Raw genomic sequence first — 15,081 nt, 5'->3', positions numbered from 1 at the left:
GAAATTAGAGGGAAACTTGGAGCTGTGTGTTAAGTTGTCAGGTTTTTGAAGCAATTCCCATTCCACCACTTTCATTTCACAATGCGCCAACATTCTAACAGTTTGGCAGGAGGATAAACATACAAATCATTATTGTGAAATAGATTAATCACATTCCAAGCAGCCTCGCTGTGGCTGGAAAACACTGCTAATCTGTCGAATGTGCCTAACCGAGTTGTGAGATCTGTAACTATAGGATAGGGCACAGTGAGGATGAACCACTTAGTTTTGTAACTGGCTATCTTTTCCCAGATGACAGAACATTTTTTTTACAATGTATTTTTATTATTTTATTGGCTAAGTTTTAGGGTTCAGGAAGGGTACATGGCTTTTTGCCACCCTGTCACTTTGGCGCAGGGTGAGCCAAATCAAATTAACCTCTCACCCTGTCTCTGCTGAAATTCCGGGCAGCGTTAATTACTATTCCACTTCCGTGTTGTAGCTAATCAGAGGGAGAATTAATTCGGGGTCCGGCTATCGCTTGTACCCAATTTACACTGGTGCACAGCCACAGACATAATAACATTATATCTATGGCGGCTCCCAAGTCAGGCACAGTGCAGGGAAGGAGCCGTGCTGAAATTACCTGCCTGGTCCAAGAAAGGTGACTACTGTTACATGCACCACCTAATCCATACCAAACAGTCTACTGAAAGACAATACCATTTATAGTCCAGTGATGAAAAGTTTTATAAGTGCCATAAATTATGTTACAGCAGATCTAAAGTCAAATAATGAAGGCAGGGCTACTGCTATGACTCTACTCTAAGCATACCTTACAGCTAGTGTTGGGCGAACATCTAGATGTTCGGGTTCGGGCCGAACAGGCCGAACATGGCCGCGATGTTCGGGTGTTCGACCCGAACTCCGAACATAATGGAAGTCAATGGGGACCCGAACTTTTGTGGTTTGTAAAGCCTCCTTACATGCTACATACCCCAAATTTGCAGGGTATGTGCACCTTGGGAGTGGGTACAAGAGGAAAAAAAAATTAGCAAAAAGAGCTTATAGTTTTTGAGAAAATCGATTTTAAAGTTTCAAAGGGAAAACTGTCTTTTAAATGCGGGAAATGTCTGTTTTCTTTGCACAGGTAACATGTTTTTTGTCGGCATGCAGTCATAAATGTAATACATATAAGAGGTTCCAGGAAAAGGGACCGGTAACGCTAACCCAGCAGCAGCACACGTGATGGAACAGGAGGAGGGTGGCGCAGGAGGAGAAGAAGGCCACGCTTTGTGAGACACAACAACCCCGGCCTTGCATGAGGGCAAGAAGCGTGCGGATAGCAGGCTTTGTACCGCCATGCAGTCATAAATGTAATAAAGATAAGTGGTTCAATAAACAGGGACCACGCGGCAACGCTAACCCAGCAGCAGCAGACGTGATGGAACAGGAGCAGGCGCAGGAGGAGAAGGCCACGCTTTGTGAGACACAACAACCCAGGCCTTGCATGAGGGCAAGAAGCGTGCGGATAGCAGGCTTTGTACCGCCATGCAGTCATAAATGTAATAAAGATAAGTGGTTCAATAAACAGGGACCACGCGGCAACGCTAACCCAGCAGCAGCAGACGTGATGGAACAGGAGCAGGCGCAGGAGGAGAAGGCCACGCTTTGTGAGACACAACAACCCAGGCCTTGCATGAGGGCAAGAAGCGTGCGGATAGCAGGCTTTGTACGGCCATGCAGTCATAAATGTAATAAAGATAAGTGGTTCAATAAACAGGGACCACGCGGCAACGCTAACCCAGCAGCAGCAGACGTGATGGAACAGGAGGAGGCGCAGGAGGAGAAGGCCACGCTTTGTGAGACACAACAACCCAGGCCTTGCATGAGGGCAAGAAGCGTGCGGATAGCATGCTTTGTACCGCCATGCAGTCATAAATGTAATAAAGATAAGTGGTTCAATAAACAGGGACCACGCGGCAACGCTAACCCAGCAGCAGCAGACGTGATGGAACAGGAGCAGGCGCAGGAGGAGAAGGCCACGCTTTGTGAGACACAACAACCCAGGCCTTGCATGTGGACAAAAAGCGTGCGGATATAGCAGCAATGCTTTTTGCCGCCATGCAGTCATAAATGTAATACAGATGAGAGGTTCAATAAACAGGGCCCGGAAACGCAACACCATCCCAGATGTTCATTGGTCATGTTACTTGGTTGGGGTCCTGGAGTGTTGCGTAGTCATTTCCAATCCAGGATTGATTCATTTTAATTTGAGTCAGACGGTCTGCATTGTCTGTAGAGAGGCGGATACGCCGATCTGTGACGATGCCTCCGGCAGCACTGAAACAGCGTTCCGACATAACGCTGGCTGCCGGGCAAGCCAGCACCTCTATTGCGTACATTGCCAGTTCGTGCCAGGTGTCTAGCTTCGATACCCAATAGTTGAAGGGTGCAGATGGATGGTTCGACACAGCTACGCCATCTGACATGTAGTCCTTGACCATCTTCTCCAGGCGATCGGTGTTGGAGGTGGATCTGCACGCTTGCTGTTCAGTGGGCTGCGGCTGCATGGGTGTCAGAAAATTTTCCCACTCCAAGGACACTGCCGATACCATTCCCTTTTGGGTACTAGCTGCGGCTTGCGTTGTTTGCTGCCCTCCTGGTCGTCCTGGGTTTGCGGAAGTCAGTCTGTCTGCGTACAACTGGCTAGAGGAGGGGGAGGATGTCAATCTCCTCTCTAAAGTCTCCACAAGGGCCTGCTGGTATTCTTCCATTTTGACCTGTCTGACTCTTTCTTCAAGCAGTTTTGGAACATTGTGTTTGTACCGTGGATCCAGAAGGGTATAAACCCAGTAATTGGTGTTGTCCAGAATGCGCACAATGCGTGGGTCACGTTCAATGCAGTCTAGCATGAATTGAGCCATGTGTGCCAGAGTCCTACCAGAATCCTCATCATCCTCTTGTGAGCGTTGTGATAGTTGTTGTGATGCATCATAGTCGTCACCTTCCTCCTGGTCTGCTTCTGCTGACCATTCGCGTTGAATTGTGGAAGTCCAACGTGCACCGCTCTGGCCCTCGTCAGTGGTGGCATGAAATTCCTGCTCCAACTCCAGCTGTTCCTCCTCCTCTTCTTCGTCATAGCTGCTGGGGCCAGCGTTCCCTGAGGCGGATGGCCTGATGTTGGTACCATCACGCTGATCGTTTTCTCCTTCAGATTCCCCCAGTTGCATCATGACAGCTGTTTCCTTGATTTTTAACATCGACCTCTTCAGTAAACACAGCAGTGGTATGGTAATGCTGACTGAAGAGTTGTCACTGCTCACAAGCAACGTGGATTGCTCAAAATTTTGGAGGACTTGGCAGAGGTCCAACATGTTGGCCCAATCGGATCCACAGAAGCTTGGCAGCTGGCCGGATGCGCCTCGGTACTGCGCCGTCATGTACTGGACCACTGCACTCTTCTGCTCGCAAAAGCGGGCTAGCATGTGCAGCGTAGAATTCCAGCGCGTAGGGACATCACACAGCAAGCGATGGTGGGGGAGATTGAAGCGCTCCTGCATCTTGGCGAGTGCCCCCGAAGCAGTACTGGAATTTCTACAATGTTTGGACACTCGACGCACCTTCAACAGCAGATCGGGCACGCCTGGGTATGTCCTCAGGAACCGCTGAACTACTAGGTTCATCACGTGCGCCAGGCAAGGGATGTGTGTCAGCTTAGCCAACCTTAAAGCGCGAATGAGATTACTCCCATTATCACACACAACCATGCCCGGTTTCAGGTCCAGCGGTGCCAGCCACAAATCCGTCTGTTCCTTTATTCCCCTCCAAATTTCCTCCCCTGTGTGCTGCTTATCCCCAAGGCAGATTAGCTTCAGCAACGCTTGCTGACGCATGCCAACAGCTGTGCTGCACTGCTTCCACGATCCTACTGCTGCTGGGTTAGCGTTTCCGGATGAGGTACAGCTTTGAGATGCGTTGGAGGAGAAGGAGTCAGAGAGGTAGGTGCTGCTGTTATCCAGTGGGAGGGACGGCGGTGCAGCTGTTTGTGGCGTGGGCAACACCCGTGCCGTAGCAGGTGAGGAATCGCTGCCAGGCTCCACAAGGTTCACCCAGTGCGCGGTAAGGGAGATGTATCGACCCTGGCCGAACGCACTCGTCCAGGTGTCAGTGGTGAGGTGAACCTTGCAGGCAACGGCATTCTTCAAGCTTCGGGTTATTTTGCTGACCACGTGCTCATGCAACTCAGGCACTGCAGAGCGTGCAAAGTGGTAGCGGCTGGGAACCACGTAACGTGGGATGGCCACTGACATCATGCCCTTGAAGCTGTTTGTCTCCACCAATCGATATGGCAGCATTTCGCAGGCCAGAAGCTTGGCTATGCTGGCTGTTACTGCCACGGCCCGGGGGTCATTTGCTGGCAATTTCCTCTTGCGCTCAAACATCTCCGACACAGACAACTGAACCGTAGCGCTGCACACGGAAGGGCTGTTGGTTGTTGTGTTTGATGAACACTGGGAGACCTCAAGAGCACTACTCCGGAAAGTGACAGTGTCAGCGTCGTCTGATGTTTGTGAATGTTGTGAACCACGCAATGGCTGGGCTACTGCTGCTGCTGAGGCGGGTCTGGTGAACCCAAGGGAGGCAGTGTTGTTTCTGGTACCCTGTCCTGACGCGTTTGCCCAAAGAGTGGGATGTTTGGATAGCATGTGACGGCTCATGCTGGTGGTGGAGAGGTTGTTAATATTTTTCCCCCTGCTCAGGCGGGTCTTGCACACCTTGCAAATCGCCATGGTAACATCCTCAGTGCAGTCTTCAAAGAAAGCCCAGACTTTGGAGCACCTGCCTCCTTGCTGGCGATTTCTGTTTGCTCCTCTTTTGCCTCTCACTTGAACTTCCACGCTTGTGGTGCCTGAAATTGCGCGCCGCCTACCTTGTGGCACAAGGCGAACTCGTGCAGCAGTGTGTTCTTCAACAGACTCATCTGTGCTGCTGCTACGACGGCGATGTTCTCGTTCACAAACAAAATCTGGGTCTCTGTCCACATTGTCCATACCCTCCTCTTCCATCTCCTCAAACTCGTCATATGTCATTGTGGGCCACCGCCGTGGAGTAGAGCTCCCCACAACAACCTCTGCGCAGCACACTCCAACGTCGTCTTCCAGATCTTGTCGGCCGACCTCCTGCAATTGCAACCCCTCCTGCCCAAATTGCTCTGGGATTTGGGTTTCCGAGTCCTCTTCGGACTCGCCTCGTATTTCAGTGCGCGGTACATTTCCCACAGTTAACGGTTGTGAATCCAGGCACAACATTTCTGGCTGTTCCTCCATTGACCTTTGAAAGGTGGAAGTTTGTTGGGCTGGGAATAGCTCCTGCGAATACCCCATTGTGTCCTGAGGTAATTCATCGGACTGGTTATCTGGCAGTTGTGTGCGTGGTGTCGCTGCCGGTTGTGTCAGCTTTGTGCCCACTGGCTCCTTGTAACTGGCTGAGGACTCGGACCTCGTGCGTGATGTGCTGGTGCTGCTTAACCCACTGCTGGACGCTTGAGAGGTCATCCAAGTAATTATCTGGTCCTGTTCTTTTGGATTTGTGAGGGTTGTTGTCCTGGACAACATGGGTGGTATTGAGTGGGTTTTCTTGGGTGCTCCCCTGTGGCCTGTACGTGAACCGTCAGGGGAAACACCTCTTCCCTTGCCCCTCCCTCTTTCACCGGATTTCTTCCTCATTTCACTTATCCTTACAGTACACGCTGACTGGCAGCAGTACAGTGGCAGTACAGAAATGCTATACAGTACCACTATTCCCAGCAGCGACACAGAGCACAATGCTATACAGTGACGGGTGAGCGGTGTACCACTATTCCCAGCAGACACAGAACAGTGAACAGAATGCTATATAGTGTGGCTGAGCGAGCGGTGTACCACTATTCCCAGCAGACACAGAACAGTGAACAGAATGCTATATAGTGTGGCTGAACGAGCGGTGTACTACTGTTCCCAGCAGACACAGAACAGTACACAGAATGCTATATAGTGTGGCTGAACGAGCGGTGTACTACTGTTCCCAGCAGACACAGAACAGTACACAGAATGCTATATAGTGTGGCTGAACGAGCGGTGTACTACTGTTCCCAGCAGACACAGAACAGTGAACAGAATGCTATATAGTGTGGCTGAGCGAGCGGTGTACCACTATTCCCAGCAGACACAGAACAGTGAACAGAATGCTATATAGTGTGGCTGAGCGAGCGGTGTACCACTATTCCCAGCAGACACAGAACAGTAAACAGAATGCTATATAGTGTGGCTGAGCGAGCGGTGTACCACTATTCCCAGCAGACACAGAACAGTGAACAGAATGCTATATAGTGTGGCTGAGCGAGCGGTGTACCACTATTCCCAGCAGACACAGAACAGTGAACAGAATGCTATATAGTGTGGCTGAGCGAGCGGTGTACCACTATTCCCAGCAGACACAGAACAGTGAACAGAATGCTATATAGTGTGGCTGAGCGAGCGGTGTACCACTATTCCCAGCAGACACAGAACAGTGAACAGAATGCTATATAGTGTGGCTGAGCGAGCGGTGTACTACTGTTCCCAGCAGACACAGAACAGTACACAGAATGCTATATAGTGTGGCTGAACGAGCGGTGTACTACTGTTCCCAGCAGACACAGAACAGTACACAGAATGCTATATAGTGTGGCTGAACGAGCGGTGTACCACTATTCCAAGCAGACACAGAACAGTGAACAGAATGCTATATAGTGTGGCTGAGCGAGCGGTGTACCACTATTCCCAGCAGACACAGAGTGGCAGTAAACAGAATGCTATATAGTGTGGCTGAGCGAGGTACACAGAGTGGCAGTAAACAGAATGCTATATAGTGTGGCTGTGCAAGCGGTGTACTACTATTCCCAGCAGACACAGAGTGGCAGTAAACAGAATGCTATATAGTGTGGCTGAGCGAGGTACACAGAGTGGCAGTAAACAGAATGCTGAGCGAGCGGTGTACTACTATTCCCAGCAGCGACACACAATGACTGGGGGGGACCCTGGCTAGCGTGGCTGGAGCGCGAACTACCCTGCCTGCCTACCCAAAGCTAAACCCACAGACAAATGGCGGAGATATGACGTGGTTCGGGTATTTATTTACCCGAACCACGTGACAGTTCGGCCAATCAGAGCGCGTTCGGGTCCGAACCACGTGACCCGTTCGGCCAATCACAGCGCTAGCCGAACGTTCGGGGAACGTTCGGCCATGCGCTCTTAGTTCGGCCATATGGCCGAACGGTTTGGCCGAGCACCGTCAGGTGTTCGGCCGAACTCGAACATCACCCGAACAGGGTGATGTTCTGCAGAACCCGAACAGTGGCGAACACTGTTCGCCCAACACTACTTACAGCAGGGCCGGCGCTTTCATAGAGGCAAAGGGGGCAATTGCCCCAGGGCCCAGGAGCTGCTACGGGCCCCCAAGGTGTCTCCTCCCTACCCCCCTACAGTTACGGTGAACCATGGGTACAGGGCTAAATTGCACTGTTGCGAGGGTTTATACGCAGCCAAAACCTGAAGCATAGCTTGTGGTGTTGCCTCCTGTCCTGCCTGGATTAGGCAAGACTCCGCTGTGTGGAGGGAAATAATGGGGATCCCAACAATGCTTTTGAGGTGACATAAGATGGACACCTGATGATATTGTGTGACGGATGGGGTAGGATGGGGCCTGGAAGCCAGCTTGGGGATCCTAGGGGTGGATTTGCTGTGGGGGGGATGTCAGGGGGGCCCCCATGTTACTTTTGCCCCAGGGTCCCATAGTAGCTTGAACCTTCCCTGCCTTATTCATGGTAGCAGCTGTGTTTAAAGTTATAGGATTGCACAGTCGTTGCAACCCTTGCATGGACCAGAGCATTGGAAGGACTAGAAATATTAACAAATTAGCTTTGACTGCAGTCACATGCATCTAACTGCAGTAAAAAATTTCAGTGATCTAGGCAGTCGAAGATTAACTTAAAGAAGCAGTGTAGAGACATATAACAGAATGAAGTAAATTATTCAGGATACCCATTTTTATGGTAATTTTTCTGGTTTTGGCATCAGAAAAACGTCCTATATCTATATATATTGCTCTATATTGGTATGTAGCCCCGGCCTCCCAGTGATGCTTAGCCTAGGCTATTTAGCTCCCACCAGGCATTATTTTCACTGGCTTTGGAATTCTCAAAAACAATCATCCTGCAGAGCTGCACCTGACAGGACTAAATATGTTGCCACCCATGATAAAGTTCAGAATGTAATTCAGGGTGAGGAAAGATTATTTGCCTACATTACCTGCTAAACAGATCACTGTTGTATAGTTCAGATCACAGATGTGTGAATATTGCTGTTTTCTGGTTACAAAGAATCAAGTATGGAGGAGGCAGGTGCAGGAAGCATGGAGCGATATAGAGAAGCTGTCAGTTCAGCACGCAGCAGCTGGAGAAACCCTGGTCTCCATGTACAGGCTGCCGGTATGAGGAGGCACACGTAATTTATAGGCAGCCAAGGAAGCAGATGCTGGCCATGGAACTCTGCTGGCCCATAATCCTCTCCACTGCATCCCAACTTACCACCAGCTTGAATTTTGTTACCATAGTAAGGGTGGGGTTTCAGACCCCTTCTGGCTGTAACTCTAAAGTCTCAGCTAGCTGCACAAAACAGGTGACATTTACTCATGTGGGTCGGAAGTAGACCACTTGTGCCTGCGTGAATCCTAAACCCAGAGCATGACAAAACATTACTAATGCACTGGGGGAGAAATAGCCCTGCTTCTGCGTGCTTAAAACCGGTATTGCTTCTGCTGGCTTCGCCCAGCACCACCCCGGTGCAGACTTATGGTGGCTCAGTAACTGGAAGAAGCCTGAACCTGCCACTGCAAAGGGGAGGACTGGAGGCCACTGCTGCAGTGTTGCAACAGAGGCCTGGTGCCTTCTACATAACTTCCCTTTATCTGGACTGGAAACTGGCTGCAGCTATATCAGGGTATACTGTGTATGTCATCAGGAAATGTGAGTCCATCCCTGGACAGGATCAAAAAACTGGTTGTTCTAGCAGAAGTGACTGAAAACTGAAATAAAAGAAAACAACGTGAAAATTCTGAATCTCCTGGATAGCACGGAGGATAGAAATTCAGTAGCTTTTACCTAAGAACATCTGAAATATCTGTCCCCTGAGGCAAACATCTCACCTCCATTTGTGATTGGAAAAGCTCACCACATTCCCTCAAGGAAAAATCATTCTCAGCCTTTCATACTCAAACGCCTTAACTACAAAGACCGACACAGTACTCTCCAAGAAGCAAGACAGAGAGAGATGAATTCCATTATAAAGACACTAAACTTATGTTCTTCTCACACTCAGAAACCTAATGACAAGGTAAATCCTTTGGCAAGGTTCACAAAGCACGAAGAAACACAAGAATTAAATATTCAGCGATATTTCTATCCCATATCAAGCCAGGAATGCATCAAATGCATCAGATGTTGGATGATATACTCATCAAGTCTTAAGAAAATCTACTTAAAAATAAGGAAATGTATCAAAAAGCAACAATTGGTTGTCCATTCCTTATCACATAATTGTTGGTGGGAACATAGCAGTTTTAAGGTTGTAGAGGTACAGATGGGAGCAGTACACTAATAATGGTTTTATAGATTTTTATTGCATTGGGCAGTACAAAGCTAGTGGCAGTTTGTTTGATATTCAACAAGATTTCTGCTGAACCAGCACTGTCTAGCTACTTGGTGAGTTGAGCAGTGTAGTTCCTTTCTGAGTGGTTCAGTTGGGGTGGTCCTTAAGTCACTTGGATGCACTGTCTCTCTTTCAAACCTTACTTATTTATGTCTGTGTATGGCGCTTAGCTTGTGTAACTGCAGAAACACTGAAGGCAGCTTTCCCCATGTATCATAGTATAATGGTTAGTACTAAGATGCATCTTCCCTTCTCATATTGTGCACCATTCTCCTGTCCCTCTCCAACCCACCTGCTTCCCTTTTTTCAGACCTAACACCATTTATAACAAGATTAGCATCCTAAGTGTTAGGTATGTGCATTGACATGCTACTAATATAGAAATGCCCTTGTAAGCTAAAATAACTACAAGAATAAGGTTAGGTAAGGAGGATGATTTATACCCTAGTAAACATTTGTGTGATGATTTCACAGAAAGTATTAGTATACTTTATTTGTCCCTCACATTTTGACAGTCTAAGGCTAAGCCAACTTCCTCACATGCAAAGTCTTTTTACTTGGTCATTAGAGAAAAAAAATTGTGCACCAAGATGGTTGACTGGAGATCTATACTGACCTATAATGTATTGGTATGATTTTGGACTTGTTACAAGTTATTAAAATTAAACTTGAGTTGTATTCAATAAAAAGGGCTTGTAAGAAATAGGCAGCCTGGGGTTCTCAAATAACTTCAGTAGTGCAAAAATATGAATTTTATTTGCATTACTGATCAGAAAACCATTAAGTGTTAATTTAGCATAGTTCTGTTATTAATGAAAATGGCTAAAACAAGCTTTTCTTTTGCTAAGAATCGATGGTAACCAGCCATAAGGCTCACTTGTGGGGATGGGGATTAAGGTGTGCATATGTGTGGTGGTTGGAGGGAGGGAAGAAGGAGGGGCAATTATATTGCATAGTGTGTGTGCATGCATGTCTATTGGTGAATGGGGGAGAATGATTGTTGTCAACACTGCATTGTTGGGTTTCCATTGGGTTTCTGAGTTGCTGCGTGAAAACAGTGCGACTGTACCTGAATTATAAATGAAGATTATAGATGTAATAGATGTCCACTAAGAGGGAGGGGCAGATGATCCAATAGGTAAGTCTGGTGGGAATTGTGGGTGGTGGAGATGCATAGTTAAGTTAGGTAGAGTAATAGTGCTATATAGTTCAGTGGTAGGGGGCATCTTGAACGTCACAGATCTGGAGCCCATGCCGTACGATGATGGAAGGAAACTGTTGGATTAAGACTTCAGATGATCTACCAAAACTTTGCCATAAAAGTGGTGCATATATAAGCCTTTTCCTACTGATGCTCTCCATATGTTCACCTTCACCTTATGTGCATGAGCCATTTCTCTGAATTTGAAATATAGGGAAAGTGCATTAACCACTTAAGGACTGGGGCTGTTCCTTAAGATCTGCACTGCGTGGGCTCTCCAGCCCGCGGTGCAGATCGTGTGCACGGCAGGGCGATCAGACTTCCCCCCCCCCCTTTTTTCACCACTAGGGGGATGACCTGCTGGGGGGGTCTGATCGCCGCCACTCCATGTGGCCGAGCGGGGGGGACTCTTCAAAGCCCCCCTCCGCAGCGTTTTTCGCACTCCCTCCTTCCCCTTACCTCCCTCTTCCTCATTAGGCTGCGCAGGATGGATATCCATCCTGCGCCATGTAGGACAGGCTTCAAACTATCAAATGACGGCGATCCCCGGCCAATCAGAGGCCGGGGATCACCAATCTCCTTTACCATATTGATGTAAACAGCTGGGATTTCTTCCCCGCGAGTTTACATTATGCGTGCGAGCCGCGATCGGTGGCTCGCACACTGTTCACGGAGACACCCTCCGTGAACTAGCATGGAAAGGTTTCCATGCAAAACCACAAACGACCAGCCGCCGCCTATCGGCGTTAGCTGGTTGTTAAGTAGTTAAAGTGAAGAAATTTGAATGGAGCCTAGTTATGTTTAGTGTACCAATAGGTATGAGCAGGGCTTTAAAAAAAAACACCTAACTTGCAATTATTTTTATTTTTTCAGTCCTTTAAATATTATACTTCTTTTTATATAGTCTTCTGAATAAAAGTAAATGTGCACCTGGAATTCTGTTGAAACCATCAATCCTCAGAACTGTAGGGTTGTATCGTTATATAAGTAGGGTTATCAGTTGACCTACATGCCCTTTGCTAATTGCATGCCCCATTTATGTATGTATTATGTTCATCATAATGCAGATTTCCCCCCCCCCCCCCTTTTTTATGAATTACTTTAGGCAATCACTGGTACAATGGTATGTTATCCATTTTTTGGGAGCATGCTTATTATGCACAGCATCATGAAGACATTGAGAATCCATAGCATTTCCCGGCATTAACTCAATTACAGAAGAGGAAAGAAAAATGAGATGATCACCAGCTTTTGACTTTCATTGTCTTCTTAGCAAACTGTGGGAGGAGCCTTTCACCACTGCAGAGGGTACAAAGGTGGGGGCGCACAACTACTTATTCCGGTTGTTTTGTGTTACTAAGATAACTAAGTAACAGGACTGGATGAACAGCATTATATATATTAGGACTCAACAGCAAAGTTAATTATCTGTTTGCAGTTCAGATTTTCTTACAATGGACTTTGATAGGGTTATTTGGTGGAAATGTGGAATCAAAAGACATTCCACATCTGTTCACACTCACCTTTCCCAAAAGAAGTTGCTATTCCATTCATTAACTGGGTGAGAGTCTTATTGGGAGAACCAGGAATATCAGAACAGAGTATGTTGCCACTCAACAAGTCAATGTTCCCAGCTTGTTGACGGAACTTTTCCAGTTCTCGGGCGAGAAGATTGAACTGTTCACTCTGAGTCCGGCATTTCTCTTCTAGCTCTCGGACCTTGGCCTACAAAAAGGTGCAGCTCTTTGAACAAAACCAATATTTGCCAACTGACACTCATTAGGTTCTTGTTATTTAACAGTACAAACTTAAGTAATCCATTCAGACTTAATTTATAAGTTAGTACAACAAGTAAGGTGCTTCTGCAACTTGCAGCATTTCCACTGCAACCATTCTTGTTTCAGTTTTAAGCAATAACACCAGTAATTTAAATGTCTGATTGGTTGCAGTATGTTATGAGTGTACAATAAAGGACTAATGTGAATTTCAAATTTACACCCTGCAAGGGGTTTAGAGGAATGGAATATGGCAAATGCAAATTATGAAAATACAAAAAAATGAAAGTGAGCTTTTAACTTTTTCCATATATAACGAACTTAATGCACACCTGAACAACAGTGATATGGAGGCTGCCATATTTATTTCCTTTTAAACAATGCCGATTGCCTGGCTGTCCTGCTGATCCACTGCCTCTAATTCGTCTAGCCATAGACCCTAAAGAAGCACGCAGATCAGGTGTTTTTGATTGAAGTCGGCATGGATTAGCCACATGCTTGTTTCAGTTGTGTGATTCAGACACTACTGCAGCCAAAGATCAGCACAATACCATGCAACTGGTATTGTTTAAAAGGAAATACATATGGCAGCCTCCATATCCCTCTCAGTTCAGGGTTCTGAAGAAAGATATTGATACTGGACAAAGCTGCACTTTTCAAGACAAACAATGCAGCTGTGGCTTGGACACAGACACATCCTTATAGGTAGGTACTGAGCTAGACAAATCAACAATGTATGTACAGCATTCACTGCTTAGTCTTTTTAGCCCTAAAAAGTAGAGAAAAGTGTTTATTATTATCTGTATCTGGACAACAGCTAAACTGTTTGATATGGGAAGAGTTTCTATAAACCTATAGACTTCTATATACAGCCCATACATTCCCAAATGTGTATTTAAGTCATGGAAAAAGGATTTCTTTATATTTATATTAATTAGCAAATAATAGGTGATTTATGACCAAATTCTGACATTTCTCTTTGTTGACTTTTCCTGATATAACAGCAAATGACGGCTTGGCATTAGCATTGCATGAGTGGCAATGAAGCCAAGATTATATTACCAACATTACAAGCAGATTTGTACTGTAATATATTTGCATCACTGTAATAAAAATAAAGGGGTTAAAACAGCAACCACAAATATATAGACATCTAGAAGAGACATAAATAAAACAAGTTAACACTCAAAATACTCTTGTTAAATAGTACTACAGCTTCTAAAATCTATTCCTATGAAGACATATTGAACACAATCTACAACCTCTAGAAAATACTGTGAATCGATAAGCCTTGAATTCAGATCACTCTGAAAACATCTATTTAATATGGTAGCCCACTAAAGCCATATGTACTGAGATGTGCAGAACAGACACCAGCATGAAGACTGCAAAGCCTAGTCCATAGCCTCTTCAAAATACTTTGAATATTCATTTCTTTTTACCAATTAATGGAGGATTACAGAATGCCCAGTCAGGCATTTCTCAAATATTTACATCCTATAGCTCTCTTTGGATTTTGTACATTATAAGCCAGTCCTATATTCTCTGTTCCCTGAAGCTGACCACCCCTATACATTTATGGAACCTAAAGGGCTATCACCAAACTGGTCTAAATCAAGAATATTCTATTTAGGAAAGGTAACCAGTGACAATCCTTTCTATTTCACCTAAATGGAGTAACAGATTGCAAGCCACGACTGTTACGTCCGGCTTGAAACAGTTGCCAATAGACTAATTGGAGTCGCTTATTGCTACTTCTTAGGGCACGTTTCCACTACACTAGAATCAAGTGGTTTTCTGCAATGGATTTCGAATGCAGAAACGTAGTGTATTGAAATCAATAGGCTGCATACAAATCGGAACAAAAATGACGCAGATTTCCTCAGAACACATTCGAACCCTCATCGTTGTGCACGGCACAGCTATAGCATTGTGGATGCAAATCCCCATCAGCACAGATGCCGCATTCATTTTGTCAACGGACTTGGCACAGGTGGTGAGGAGCAGGAAAACACTCATCTACATCGCTACCTTTGTTGTGTTTTGTTGGTTCACACAACAATAGACTACACACACACACACACACACACACACACACACACACACACACGTATATACACACTTTTTTTTAAACTGTATATATATATATATTTTTTTTTTTGTTTTTTAGCAGAGGTTCACTAAACATTGCACTCATCACCGGGTGAAGATTGGCCTCATTGCACCAGAACAGTTACCTGCAGCTACATGCTGGAGATATAAAGAAAATGTGGTAGAGTTGCCATTGTTGTTTGAGTTCACTTGTTAAAACATTTATACAAATGATCAATTTTATCAGCATGGTGTTCTGAATTCAAAGCTGTATTATGTCTAAGTTGTTGAACCATTCTTATAAACT

The 15,081-nt window shown here is 46.0% G+C and overlaps 1 protein-coding gene and 1 long non-coding RNA gene across 20 annotated transcripts in view; one reads left to right on the top strand and one right to left on the bottom strand.

Annotated features, from left to right (window-relative positions):
* Positions 1-15,081, bottom strand: part of RIMBP2 (RIMS binding protein 2) — a 591,563-nt gene that overhangs the window by 144,234 nt on the left and 432,248 nt on the right. For all 19 annotated transcript variants that reach the window (XM_068243476.1, XM_068243541.1, XM_068243461.1 and 16 more), the window contains one exon: positions 12,432-12,633. In XM_068243476.1, the coding sequence (XP_068099577.1) occupies positions 12,432-12,633 (202 nt within the window). The remainder of the gene's footprint in view (positions 1-12,431; positions 12,634-15,081) is intronic.
* Positions 1-15,081, top strand: part of LOC137524119 (uncharacterized) — a 31,342-nt gene that overhangs the window by 119 nt on the left and 16,142 nt on the right. The window lies entirely within an intron of this gene.

Source organism: Hyperolius riggenbachi, chromosome 1, assembly GCF_040937935.1.
Source record: "Hyperolius riggenbachi isolate aHypRig1 chromosome 1, aHypRig1.pri, whole genome shotgun sequence".
NCBI lineage: Eukaryota > Metazoa > Chordata > Amphibia > Anura > Hyperoliidae > Hyperolius > Hyperolius riggenbachi.
This window is presented reverse-complemented; position numbering and strand designations above follow the sequence as displayed.